This window comes from Coloeus monedula (assembly GCF_965178545.1).
Source record: "Coloeus monedula genome assembly, chromosome: 11".
Classification (NCBI taxonomy): Eukaryota; Metazoa; Chordata; class Aves; order Passeriformes; family Corvidae; genus Coloeus; species Coloeus monedula.
Window position 1 is genome coordinate 9,698,856 of NC_138791.1, and position 13,827 is coordinate 9,712,682.

The following is a 13,827-nucleotide window of genomic DNA, read 5'->3' on the forward strand; positions in this document are numbered from 1 at the left end:
CCGCCCAGCGCCGCCTCCGCAGCGCCCCCTGCGGCCCGGAGGAACAGCTGCCGGCCGCGCTGCGCGGGGACCCGCGGAACCGCGGCCCGGGACAGGGGGAACTGCTCGGGAACAAACCTGGGGCTGATCTGGAACCGCGGCCCGGGACAGGGGGAACTGCTCGGGAACAAACCTGGGGCTGATCTGGAACCGCGGCCCGGGACAGGGGGACCCGCTCGGGAACAAACCTGGGGCTGATCTGGAACCGCGGCCCGGGACAGGGGGAACTGCTCGGGAACAAACCTGGGGCTGATCTGGAACACACCTGAGGGGACCTGGCCCAGAACATGGTTGGGAGGGGGTTTGGAATACACGGCAGGGCTCTCCCCGGACTCGTGCAGTTGTGATGACAGAGGATCTCACTAATCCATACAAAGGTGAGTGCCAAAAGGATGGTGCCAGACTTTTTGGTGGTGCCCAGCAACAGGACGAGGAGCAAAGGCCATAAGCCAAAACACAAGAAGTTCTACCTCAAAATGAGGGAGAATTTCTTCATGTTGAGGGTGGCAGAGCACTGGAACAGCTGCCCAGGGAGGATATGGAGTCTCAGCAGACACTCAAATCCCACCTGGACGTGTTCCTGTGTCACCTGCTCTGGGTGACCCTGCCTGGGGCTGGGCTGCATGATCTCCCAGAGATCCCTTTCAACCCTAATAATTCTGCGATTCTGTATGGGGTCCAGGTCTGGAGCAGGTGTGGGATGGTGGAGAGCTGCATGGGACACACGTGGCACAGGGCCGGGCACACAGGCAGGGACTCTGCTGTGGAACAGAGGCTTGTGCTAAGCCACTCTAGCAGGAAAGGTGTCCTGGGCTGGTCCTGTGGGTACTGGAGGGGTAGAGTACTCCTTGGGGGAAGCTTGTTTCCACAGCCTGGGCACACCTGGCACGGCTCAGGGCTTCCACAGAAACCTGTGATGGGAGAATTAAGGAGGGCACTGTGGGGACGGGGGGCCAGGCTGACGACCCCCATCCTGGCAGAGAGACCCTGGCCAACACTGCATTACGAGATGCAGCAGACTTGAATTCAGGCAGATCTAACCAAGCAAAGCACTGTGCTCAGGTCAGTGTTCAGACACCCAGGAGGTGTGTTTTATTGCAAAGAAAACAAAACCACAACCCTGTTATTTCCAGGGCCAGACACAAGTGTTTCTAACTGTTCTCCGGCAGCAATCCCAAGCAGTGGCCAGGGCTTGCAGACAGTTTGTGTCCAGCAGGAATGAAGGTGTTAAGAATGGCTCAAAGCCTGGCTGTCAGCTTAGACGAGCGCATGAGGCTCTCATGAGCCAGCACAGATGAAGGTGCTTGTTGTGTCTGACTGTTTGAGCTGTCCCAAGCCCTTTGTGAAGGAGAGATGTGCTCCTGCATGGCTGCGAAGTCGGACGGGAACAGACGAGCTGCTGGCGGCAGTAGCTGCAGTGGGACCCTGCTGCAATGCTCTAAAGTCATGCTGCAATAGTCCTTAGGATAATGTACCTTCATTTCACTCCACATCCTCTGCCAGAGGGATCCTTCAAGTGTATCTTGAACCATATTTTCAAGATGCATTACATCCTCCACAGCACAATTACCAGGTCACTCCTCATTGTTTCTTTCCACCCTACATACCCCAGGTGGCGTGCAGGATGCAGAGTCCTAGGACATGCTAGACTCCACGTTACAGGCACAGTTCCAGATACCTGGGCGACACCTCAGAGCAATCTGCAGCTTGGCCATCCCAGACCACATCTGGCCACCATCCCACAGAGATGGAGAGCCACTCTGATCTTGACCGTGCATCCAGACGATGCCATTGCCGGTGTTCCCCGAGGCACTGCACTCCTCACAACAGCACCTGATGCTCTCTCTGAAGAACCACCTCCATTTCAAGGCAGAGTCTCTGCGTTCTAGCTGTGGTCCCAAGGAGCAGAGGGAACAAGTGGCAGACAAAACAGGAAGATGGAGCTGAGACCCTGTGTTGCTACCCAGGGCCTCTATACCGGTGACTCCAGGGAATGTCCCATCTCACTACTTTGCAGACAGGGACGTCCTCACACAAAATATCCTTGACATGCCCGGTACAAGCCCCTCTGCTCACAATCGAGTCCTGCAGCCCCTCGTGAATAAAGCAGGTTATCCTAGGCAAGTCACAGGAAACAAATATCCAAAGCTAAGAGAGGGGAAAAGTTCTACTTTTTTTTTTTAATTTTTCGTTTCCAACTCCCAACCGCCACCAGGTGTCAGTGCGACCAAACATTTGGCAGATGGAACTATGGGGATGTCCGAGTAGGTGGCAAAGAGTTTTCCAGGAATTGCTTTGTCTCCTGCATCTGCTCTGTCGCCTGGCACACTGCTCTAAGAACGTCCAGCTTTGACAGTTTTTATTAAAAAGAAGTTTAACTACATTAGGGTGATAGAAAAGCTTCCTGTTATAAATGCTAAGACAAAGGTTTTCTTCCTCTTTACATCCTCCCTGCGCAGAGCTGGAAATGCAAGCACTGAACAGAGTAAGTGGGCTACCAACAGCCTCTCTACAGCGCTTTCCAGCCCGCAGGTCCCCAGAGATGACCCGTCTCTGCAGGGCTGGCAGGAGAGGGACAACAGTGCAATCAACTTGACAAGATCAGCCTAGTGCAAAAAAATGATACAGAGAAAAAACAAACTGTAAAAGGATAAAAAGTATCACCAGACTAAAGTGAAATTCTATCAACCAGTAGATTTCTGAAGCTAAACTGGGATCATACAGCCAAGTGCACCCTGTCAGAGATAGCAGAAAAGTGTCCTCAGCCTCATGACAGCCACCCTTAAAGAGCCTCTCAGATCACCTGGATGCTCCAGACAGAGAAGAGAGTCTCTGGAAAACCTCCAGGGCATGAGAGGCCAGAAGAGCAAATCAGGAGAATTTGCTAGCTCGTTATTGAGCCCACATAGCCCCCTTGGTTTCTTTAGAGTTTGAAGACTTTACAGGAGATCAGGAGGTGCTGAGCCCAGCTGGAAGCATTGCTTTATCAGTGCCTTGTTGTTTCTCTGAATTAGGATAGTGGAGAGAAAACAGGGCAGCAAAGCAGCTCTTAGCAGGGAAGTGCACCAAGGAAGCGATTTGTGGGTGAAATGATTCACATCTGATTGGTGGCACTATCTTTGTAACAGCCACTGGGCATTAAAAACATATTTGATGAGGATTATTGGACTTGGAAACATTTACACAGTGCAGCTGCATAAAGGCCACAGGCATGCCAGGCCCCGTTATGCTAAGTGCTATAAAAACTCAAATTGTAACTCCATGCTTTAATTCACTCACCGTAACAACAATTTGCATTTAATCCTGTGAGCCCCAAAGTGCCTTCAACACAGCCAACGGATGTGCAGTTTCACTGCACAGACCCATCAAACTCAGCAGGAGCCATCAGTGAGGGATGGTCAGAGAGGGATTCATGTGGCTGTCCATACACATGGACTGTCCCCCACTACCAACTGCTGGGGCAGGAGAAGGAACTCTGAGCATCTCTGCAACCCTACCAAGATACAAAAGGAGCTGATGATCACTGTCTCCTACATAACACCGGGAAAGATATGGAGGCAGGCTAAAACCACTGAAAACTGGAATCTGGATAGGAAACCAAAGGTTATCACCTTTCTTGAATCCCTAATAAACTGGTATCAGAGTGGTCCTACATCAAGGTGATCTGTGATTCAGTTTGTATGCAAAGCGCTATACAAACTGCAACAACAGACTCTTGCACCTTGACTTCAGGCACACACACCAGGGAGGAACACGCTAGAGGTCTCTATACATACAGTGATAGATTTACAGGCTCAGCATCAGGCTGCACATCTGGGGCCTTTCTATACAAAGGTTCCCTTAAAGACCAAGTGTGAAACTGCATCTCACAACAAGCAAACATGCAGATCACCACAAGGGAGAGAAGGACTGGTGCCTCTGACCGAAGCAAGTCCCTCAATCCCTCAATGACAGAAGAAACAAATGTTCTGGGATTTCAGGCTTGACAGTAGTTTAGGCAGGGTTCAGAGAATAATTATGCATATTCACGTGCCTTTAGCACACATCTTCAGGGAGCTGGAGCCTCAAAGTTGCCTGAGGCATGCCTGAGAAACATTCATTGGGGAGCTCTTACATCTGATTCTCATCTCATCAGAACTGGCTCTTACATTGTTTAAATGCAGTGATTTTAAAGATGTTACCCTGATTTATACCTGTGGGATATTAAACACTTCCACCCTTCCCTCAGGGCAGGATGCTGAAATTGAAACAAAAGGATGAGAAAATTACTTGTTTCCCTATTTAAGAAGCTTCACATAGTCTTTATATTTATCACAAAATGACCAACTGAAACCAAACTATCCTGAAAAATAGAACTGGAGTGGAGAAGGTCAGCCAGTCTAACACTTAGACAAGGGATATTTTCCTGCTCATTTCCCAGGCTGTTGTGAAAGCGGCATGTAAACGTCATTTTTGAGCAACTCTCCAACCTAAAGCACATTTCCATCTAAAATGCTACACCATGGCACCAAGTTCTCTGCAATCAGTCAAGCAAGGGTAAAGTGCTCAAACTTCGCAAGCTCAGCTTGGAGTTGTGGAGCTGAAAAAAGGAGTGGGGCTGTTTGTGGTACCAGGGGTGAAATGAGATGATAGCAGGGAGTGGGTGAGAGGGGTGTTTTCCCCAAATGTAAACATCAGCTACTACAATTAGTAGCTGAATGCTACAGCACTAGAAAACCTGTTTTCACATGGGGAATGCAAACTCTGCCCAGGACATCGACAGAATCTTGGCTCCCCTCCATCCAGAATGCACAGGTTTTACTGCACCTGCACGGACCGAATGTGATCTCAAGGTCAGGATCTGGAAAGTGAATTTACTCCCCAAATCTGGACTCTTGATGGCAGGCAGCCACACCATCTTGTTTCTCCAGTCCATCCACTCTCAGCTACTACCACAGAGCTACAGTAAGTGCATTTAAAGGTGATGAAAGCATTGGTGCTACTGATAGGAACACACACACAGAGATCTATAAACCCACCCCTCCCGCTTCCCTCTGTTCTGTGATCCTCCTGGCTCCAAGCCACAGATGCAGGCTCAGGACTTCCGTAGGGAAAACTTGCCCAAAGACCTGTTCAAAGGTTTTAAGAAGTTCCTGAGAAGCCACCTGATCCCATGGTCCATCAGTCAAGATAGGAGAGAAACAAGTGTGTTTAAGAGGGTGGTTCCCACCCTTCTTTTTCTAAAGATGCGTGTCTTCCTCAAACACATCCACATCCTCGCTCGCCTGCTTATTGATCAGGACATCCCAGCTGTCGGGGCCATTGATGGTGTTCCCACCGTTCACGCTCGGCTTCTTCTCCTGCATTTCCGACTGGCTGTCGCTGGCCACGTCCAAGGTGGGGTTGTCATGGCAGCCGTTCTCAACAAAGCGCAGCTCCTCGCCGTGTGACTGCCAGGGGTGAGAGGACACAAATGGAGACAAAGGGGTACAGGTCTTAATGCTGCTGAGAAGCACAATCAGACCAGGCTATGAGGGTCACCAAGAACTTTGCAGGGTCAGGGGGAAAGGCAAATTTTCTCCTAGCCCAATCCTCACAGCAGAAATGAGCTGTCCTAAACACATTTGCATCTCTCTTACACCTGAATGGGCTCCACTGCTGCTCCAGCAGTGTATCCAGCTACGTCCCAGAAGTGGACAGGGGAAAACAATCTCCCTCTTAAGTTTCCAATTCCCTCCATCCCCAGGGCTAAGAGTCTGGCCACCTTCTCCACCCATGCAGTGCTCACCATGTTCTTCATCTTGGGCAGGCGTCTCTGCCAGCAGTTGTAGATGAGCCCCAACACGATGATGATGGCGCAGATGGAGCCAATGATCACCAACACCACAAAGAGCTTCCCATAATCACTGCGTGTCTGGTTAGGGTGAGACTGGCAGCTTGTGGTGGTTGAGTAGTTCTGGATACCAATCTGGAAGGAAGGAAGCAGTACACTAAAAGCCCTGACCTGCAGGCAGATAGAATCCTGTTCCAACTCTCCAGGGTCCAAGTACAGGACCACAAAGGTGGGCAGAGGAACTAAAAGCCAGGGTTGGAGAGTCAGGCTGTGCACTGTGCTACATGACAAGAAAGCACATAACTATACATAACACCATTTTCCATGAAAGCTGACACATCAGCAAATGACAGTAGGCACAACCTTATTTTGCTCACCTGCACAAGGATCACACCTTTGTGCATGACAAGGAGGGAGAAACTGTCCAAGATTGAGAGTTCCCAAGACAAACTATGGACCACTGATGGGTGCTGAGGCTTTGGTAACTGCTTGGCAGAGAATGTAACCCTAATAAGCAGGTTTCCATTAAAGCTCAGGTCCTAAGAGGGCATAGTGGTCTTTACAAGGTCTTGGAAGTGGACAGCTGCCCACTGAGCCTAAAAGCTTAGGAATAGCTGTTCTAGAAACTGGCCCCCTGTGGCTGTCAGCAAACAGCCCAACGCTGGTTCCAGTGACTTGGCAGATTTGAAACAGGTTACATATCCAGTCAATAGTAAGTGTGACAGGTGTAAGAGAATACCCTCCCTCCTTGCAATCTCATGCTTGTGCAAGGGCAGCATAGTGAGCAGAGTTTCATTATTGACACAGCCAGAGAAGTCGGAGGCATGTGGCAAGGAGGCTCTGGTAGGACTCACATTCACATGGGGCCACAGTTGCAAAGTCAAACCTTGCATCCCACAAATCCCTCTTTCTGGACAGTTCTAGGTGCTGATACTTCAGTCACATAATTTCTACAGGGTTGGCTTTTTTCACTTTCTCTGGTATAAGCCAATCAATACACCACTGAGCACTTAATTTGCTTTGTCTAACTGCACTGGTTTGTTAGGTCAGGGAAAAACCTGAGAGCAGACAGCCAGCAAGGCAGTGACCCAACTCCACTGCTAAAATCAGCAAAATTATTCCAGTGGTGCAAAAAACTCAAGCAGAATCAGGCCCTCAGTGCCTATATACCCTGTAGGACAAAGGGGCAAAGCCAGACATCATGAGGCTGATTCGTCCTCATCTCTATCCTCTTCCAAGCTGCCCAGGGTTAGAAGAGAATATGTGAGGCCTAGAGGCAGCTGGGAGAGGACTCTGGCATCCATTGACCCAGGTCCTCTGCCTGCCCTTGTAGAGGCAGTTGTTTAAGGAGTGAAATGCAGACCCTGGAATTGCAGAAGGCGTGTGAACATGTCAAGAGAAGCCAATGCATGTAAAATAGCTGCAGGGTGAGCAGGGCCAAATGTGGGGCTCTGCAGCACCCACATTGCTCTTGACAATGGTATAGAAGGGGTGACACTGAGAATTCCAACAAAATGGATGTGTGAAAAGCAGTCTCACAACCACCAAGCCAGAAAAGCAGGGAGGGAATAACCCATAGTTACTCTCTTAAAAGGAGCAGACATTTGATGGCCTGGCAACTACCAGTGAGGGGAGAAGGGAGTTTGCCAAGCGTCTGACTCATCTGTTTGCCTGCCATGGGTTCAGCACTTGGTTAGACTGAGATATGCTCCCAGTTTTCAAGTTGCTTATTTTAATTGTATAACTGGTCTTAACAAACGGATGCAGGCAGACAGGCTCTTACCTCAGCTAAGCTCCTCTTAACATCCCCCAGTGCCATGAGAACATCTTTTGTAGGGATAACGCCTGTAAAGTAGAGGAAGAGATCAGTGCTGCTCTCAGCTCAGGTTACTCAGTCAGATGTATTCATCAGTCTAAAATCCCCAACAGGATGGAGGCAGGGGAACACACATTTTTGTTCATTGGTGTTTTACATCAGGAGGCTGAAAGAACATAGGATCACAGACAAGGGTACCTCCAAACACTCTTTAAAGGAGTCAAAAAAAAAAAATCCAGAGATGAACTGATACCAGAGCCACCTAGGTACCCTCCCCACCACCACAGAAGCTCTCAGGATCTGTGTCTGCCCTGGGAGCAAGCAGCAGCACTCAAAAAGTCATGGAGACAGGTTCATAAAGGTCATAGAGGCCATAATGTCAACATTAGAAACCTCTATCACTAGACAGGCAGCAGAAGCAGTACAGGAAAAGGACCCCTGTACTAAAATAGGAATAAAGAGATGGTAAAATGTTCCAGTCCAGCCCATCTTCACTGTCAGCTTTTGTTTCTTTGGGCATGAAGGGAGGCACTATGAGGACTGTCCTAGTTTGGACAGGACTTAAGAATTGATAGGTTAGGAAGTGAACCAAGAGCAGGCTGTCATATACTGCCATGGAGGGGAGTACATAAGCATCAGGAAAGCTGACAAATGCTCGGGGAAAGGCAGTCCAGGGAGGGAGCAAAGCTGAAGGCAAAGTGCAGAAGATGGAGCTTTGTGCAAGCAGTGAGGAACAACCCAGAAGGCAGAAGTGAAGAAAGAGTCTTATGTCCTCAGTCCCTCTCCATCCCTCTCCATCCCTCAAGTCCGGTGAACGCTGGGAACTGGTGGGATTTAAATGGATTGGAAACCAAAATCTCCTTCCAGCATGGCTGTGTACCTCCATTTGGGAGCCCCTTAAATACACTCCCCATCACAGGAAGGCTCCTTCTGCCAGCACTTACCCTGTTCCCCTGCCAGTGTCATTAGCAAGTGCTTGTCGTTCTCATTGGGTTTGCTCAGAGAGATGAGCCAGCGCTCCTGCAGCGCCTCCGGCTGCCTGGAGAAGGCATCCTCCACCAGTGCCAACAGCTGGGGACCCCTCTCCAACCGAAACTCCTCCTGCCATAGGAAAGGAACCTTGGTGAGTGCATGCTGGGGACAGGGCAGCTGTAGCACTGCAGGGCTGGTACAGCTGAGACCTCACACGTGCCCAAAATCCAGCAGCATTAAACCTGGTGCAACGCTCTGCTGCACAGTGCCCCAGGCTGGACCCACAAACATCTCCTGATGCACCAACCCTTCTCCTCAGCTCCTATGGCTGCTGTATGCCCCACACCAAGCCCAGCTCTCCTGGCACAGAGAGATCCTGAAGCAACATTATGGTGTAAGGTGAGAAGGAAGCAGCCAGGCTCTTCCCCACAGCAGCGCTGGGTCAGCAGGTGCTGCTCAGCCTGATGTGCTCCAGCCACCCCTCGGCAGGCTCCTTTGCTGCTTTCTCACTCCTGTGTTTCTATTCTTATCTCCAGTTGCCATGCCAACCTGAAGGCCACACAGATGATTAATAAAATGGAGAGTTCTTGTTGCCATGGCAATTTGAAGCGCTCAGGGCAGGCACAGGTCTGTGCCAAAAATGGCCTAATTGAGGAAGACATCGATGACTGGGGCCTGAATCACAAGAGCCTGGCAGTACCCCCTCTCATCAAATTATGGGGTTTGGTATGGGGAGGCAGGAGGAGCTGCGTGAGGAAGCAGCACCATGATGCAGCACCATGATGCCCAGCTGCAGCTCCAGCTCATGGTCCCACTGTCAGCCTGAGGCTCTCTTTTGGGGGATGCAGAGGAAGGGGGAGCAGCTGAGCCAGGAGCAGGAGGACAGAAGCAAGATGTTCCTGGTGATGGGGAAAGCAGAGGTTGCAGAGCACTGATAAATTCTCCATGGTGGAGAGGAGGGAGCAGGGAAGGAACCCGAATGCACCTGTGCCAAGGTGGAGGTCGCCTCCTTATGCATAGCCAACTACCACTGCTGGGTCAGATCCTGCAGTCCTCACAGGGGCAAACTTTCCAGGTATGTTGAGTGGGGGATTTGCCCAGAGAGAGACTGAAGTGATTCCCTTGCCTGGAGCCCACTGGGAAGACAAACGGGCTTCCAGCTTAACCCAGAAATACAGACATGGTCCCTGCAGCAGGTCAGAGCCTGGTGCCACATAGTGTATAGAAGGTCAAGGTGCAACCCTCTGGAAGGGGCTAAGCACCCTCCTTGTCCTTCAGCTTTTCAGTGGGACTTCATACACATCAGATCATGGCACCAAAATATGGAAATATGTGAGGAATCCCCATTCACACTAATTTAAACTACAGCACTTGCAACACAGGTTCTCCCTCACAACCCCAGAAACCCAAACACCACAGAGCTCAGATACAGAAACCAAAAAACAAAAGGGACAGGCAGACAGTAGGTGAGGTGCCAAAACTGAGCAAATTACCAAGGGTAGGAAACAAACTGCATGAACATCAGTGGAAAGGAGAGAAGCTTGATTCCAGCTTCACTCATGCAAAGTGGTAATGGGAGGCAGGGAATGATGGAATGCTCATGTTAAATATGTATGTCGACAAATGTCCCTTTGAATAAGGGGTAGTACAGCACAAATCATTCACTGGGAAATATGCTTTGAAACATGAAATCAAGTAGAAAAACAGTTCAGTCCTGCCTATCCCAGGGCACCATCTTCCTCCAGCAAGGCCAAACTGAGGATTCAACAGCAAAGACATAATCTGATCAAGAGACATTTGCACATCTGCTTTTCAGTTCTTCCCCTTACAGAGGTTTAAACAACACAAGTACCAGTGACCACAGAAAGGAAGCTACTACATATTACAAAATTAACCAGTATTTAAAGTCCACAGAGATAGGAGAGAGAGCAATGGGGATGTGAAGGAAACAGGGCAGAAAAAACTCTGGTTTTCAAGGACTCATTTTCTGCGTTACAATTGTGAGCTGCAGCAGAGATACTTAAAACCCTCCACACTGGTCTGCCTCAATCAAGAGGAAAAAGACTGACTTTTCATCTATTCTTAGAGCAGTCTGCATGCTTTACTGTGTATAGGAATTTCCCCGTTTTCCCTGTCCCCAAAAAAGTCACCTTTAAAAAAAAAGAAAAATAAACCAACCAAGAACTCACCAGTAGTGGCAACAGGTCAGTGCCACAGAGCAACCCTGCAGGAACAGAACCAGCTGGCTCTGCCCACAGCAGGAGCCCCACAAAGCAGGAGTGCAGATGCACGAGGCCAGAACACAATTCCTCAATGAAACATTTTGGTCTCAGGCTGTCAGGCTCATAATAATTTCTTAGAATTATGAAAGGCATCTTGACCCCAGGCCTTTCACAACTGGTTTTTAAGTGCCTGATAAAAGGCCCAGCAGAAGTGAACAAGCCCTTTTACCAGGGATCCACAAGGGGCTCTGGGCTCATGAATTAACTGCAGCTTTATGAGGATGGATGGACAGGCATTGGATTAGCAGAGCGTGGCTGGTTAACAGACCCAGATAACACACAAGATAACAGGGTGGGGAGAAGAGACCCTTAAGGAAGATTTAGTGATAGCTGCTTGATACTTATCCATGCACAGTGCAAATAAACGGGAGTCCCTATTCCTCTGAGCCATCAGAGGATTGTTACTATATGCTGGAAGGAATGGAAGGAAAAGGAAGAGAAGGAAGGAGAACTGCATTTCAATCCTGTAAGAGGTGCAATGCTGAAAGCTCTCATGTCTCATGACAATCCAGGTACTGACTGGCACAGACAGCAGCCAGAAGTTAGTAAAAAATCCAATATGGAACTGACATGTGCTAGACTTGGACCAAAATCATCTCTCTCCACCCACTCTTTTTCCCTTTTGGAGAACAGGAATATTTCTGTCCTCCTCCCCTTCTCTTCACAGCCTCTATAGGTTGAGATTTAGTGCTTTTAAAATGTTGTGTGGTAAAAGCTGTGTCTGCCTTCACTCCCCTAAACACCATTGCCCCCATGCCATCAAATCTCTTTGGACTGACTTACACAGTCAATGTTATCTGACATATTCAGGATGATATAGTTCTTTCCCGCAAGGTTGCTCCAGTCTTTGCAGATCACCTGGAGAGACAAGACAAAGACAGCTGGGTTCAGGTGAATGTAACTCTGCTGCTGAAAGCACAGGGTACACAAGGGACAGGAGCAAAGGGCTGTGCCATACTCCCAGGAGCACTTCTCAAAGGATGTGACCATCCTCTAACTCTGTGTTCTAAGGAGGAATCACCATTTCAGTGCTAACATGGAACAGGGACAAAGTTACTCTACCAGCTTGCCACAGCTCAGCTTGACCTTCCACCTCTATCTCAACTCAAGGAGGACACAGATTCTCAGTGGAATCTACCCTGCAGCCTTATCAGCACTTAACACAAAACCTAACCAGGAGCCTCTGTGGTCCTTAAACAAACTGGTGAGACAGGGCAGCATTTGCAGGCAGGATAGGATGCACAGAGGGACTAAGTCACTTGCTCAGGCTCCTGAGTACCATGGGGCAGAAAGCAAAATTAAAAGCTTTGCTTGGTACTCTCTCACCAGTCAGGTCCTGCTACATATTTTCTCTTAACCAGCTGCCAGGATTCAGGAACTGCAGTTCACCCCTCCTCTCCCACAGGCTCTCCTAGACCAACATCTTCACACATAACTCTGCTCCACCTGCTCTGCATCTGGTCCCTGCAGGCAGCAGCAGCAAAACCAGCACTTTCTTCTCACTCCCTTTCCAGAAATCCTTGGGGCCATGTTTGTCCTGACACTTCCAATAATGCAGGCTGAGGAAACAAGGAGCTTTCTCTGCTGTGCGTGCCCCAGAGGGAAGGTGTTCAGCTTCTGTTTATCAGAAGCAGGATTTTGTGCAGCTGGGAAGATGTGAGGGGGCAGGGCTTTCACCAAGGATGATGGATACCCTTAAGAACTGCTGTGAATAACTCTCCCTGAAAATTCAGTTTTGACTGGGTGAACAGAAAAAACTACTTCCAGCAGTCAGATTTAGGGATGGGGTTAAACACCCATCCAGGAGTGAAGTACCCAAATATCCCCACTGTAGCCAACCACCCCACTCCCAGTGTGACCTGTGCCGAGTCCCAGGGCAACTCAGTTGGCAGCATGGCCATGCGGGCATCCCCAGCCTGTGGTGACGAGCTCCTGTCTGCTGCCGCAGTCTCAGTGGCTGACTCAGTGTCATTCCAAACGGGATCCAGCGCAGGCTCATCAGCTCTGTCCCACGGAGACACAGAAGTGGGGTGCTGCTCACTCCCAGGAGGAGTCTGGGTGCCTGGGGAGGTGCTTGCAGGAGACAGTGTCCCCACAGGTGTTTCCACTGTCTGCTCCATTTCAGTCAGCATCGTGGGCTCCGGCATCTCCCACCCCACCGTGGGCTCCAAGGCCTCCTCCCTGGCTGAATGCTCTTCCCCACCAGCCTCCACCGTGGTCTCTGCAAGCTCTGCTCCTGTGGCAGCCACAGTCAGCTCTGAATCTGCTCCCCCAATAGCCCAAGTGTCTCCAGTTGTCACCTCCAAGAGTTCTTCTGAAACACTGGGAGATCTTGCACCAACAGTAGTAGAAAAAGTAGAGGACACAGGTAAAAGACCTGGTCCCATGCTGCTCCCAAGGTCTGGAGAAACAGAGTCCTCTTCCTGCCCTCCTATGGCTGCCTCAGTCACACCACCTGGCCTGGCGGAGGCTGTGGAAAACAGAAGGGAGAAGGAGTCCTCTTGGTCCACTGGTTCAGACGATGTAACCTCTGGTCCAGAGGTCTGGAGGCTCTCCATCCCTCCTCTTGAGGGGTCTATAGGGAGCAGCCCCTCCTCTTCCTCTAGTGTGGAGAAAGGTGTGTGCAAGTCAGGGTCCACAAATTCTGCCGGCGGCTGGACAGTGGCCATTTCCCAGTTGTCTACTTGTGTCCCGTTCCGTTTCAGCAATGCCTTCTGGGATGAAGCAGGAAAGGTATAATCTAAAAAGAGATCCAAAAGACTTCATGTCACATCTGAACTAAGAACTCTGAAAGGCAGAGCACATCCCATTATATGTGTTCAGCCACAGGTGGGTCAGATGGCAGAGACCCTCTAAGAGCAGGTAGCCTGCCACAGCAAAGAACAATCCCATCCAATATGTGCACT

General features: G+C 49.8%; 1 protein-coding gene across 1 annotated transcript in view; it reads right to left on the reverse strand.

Annotated features, from left to right (window-relative positions):
- Positions 1–5,258: 5,258 nt before the first annotated feature.
- The window catches only part of PODXL2 (podocalyxin like 2), a gene marked incomplete at its 3' end in the record, with an annotated part of 28,158 nt that continues 19,589 nt past the window's right edge, over positions 5,259–13,827 (reverse strand). Inside the window, exons 3-8 of the mRNA XM_082289098.1 lie at positions 12,781–13,661; positions 11,705–11,779; positions 8,612–8,768; positions 7,635–7,696; positions 5,807–5,986; positions 5,259–5,468 (exon numbers count right to left, since the gene is read on the reverse strand). Of these exons, the coding sequence (XP_082145224.1) occupies positions 5,259–5,468; positions 5,807–5,986; positions 7,635–7,696; positions 8,612–8,768; positions 11,705–11,779; positions 12,781–13,661 (1,565 nt within the window). The remainder of the gene's footprint in view (positions 5,469–5,806; positions 5,987–7,634; positions 7,697–8,611; positions 8,769–11,704; positions 11,780–12,780; positions 13,662–13,827) is intronic.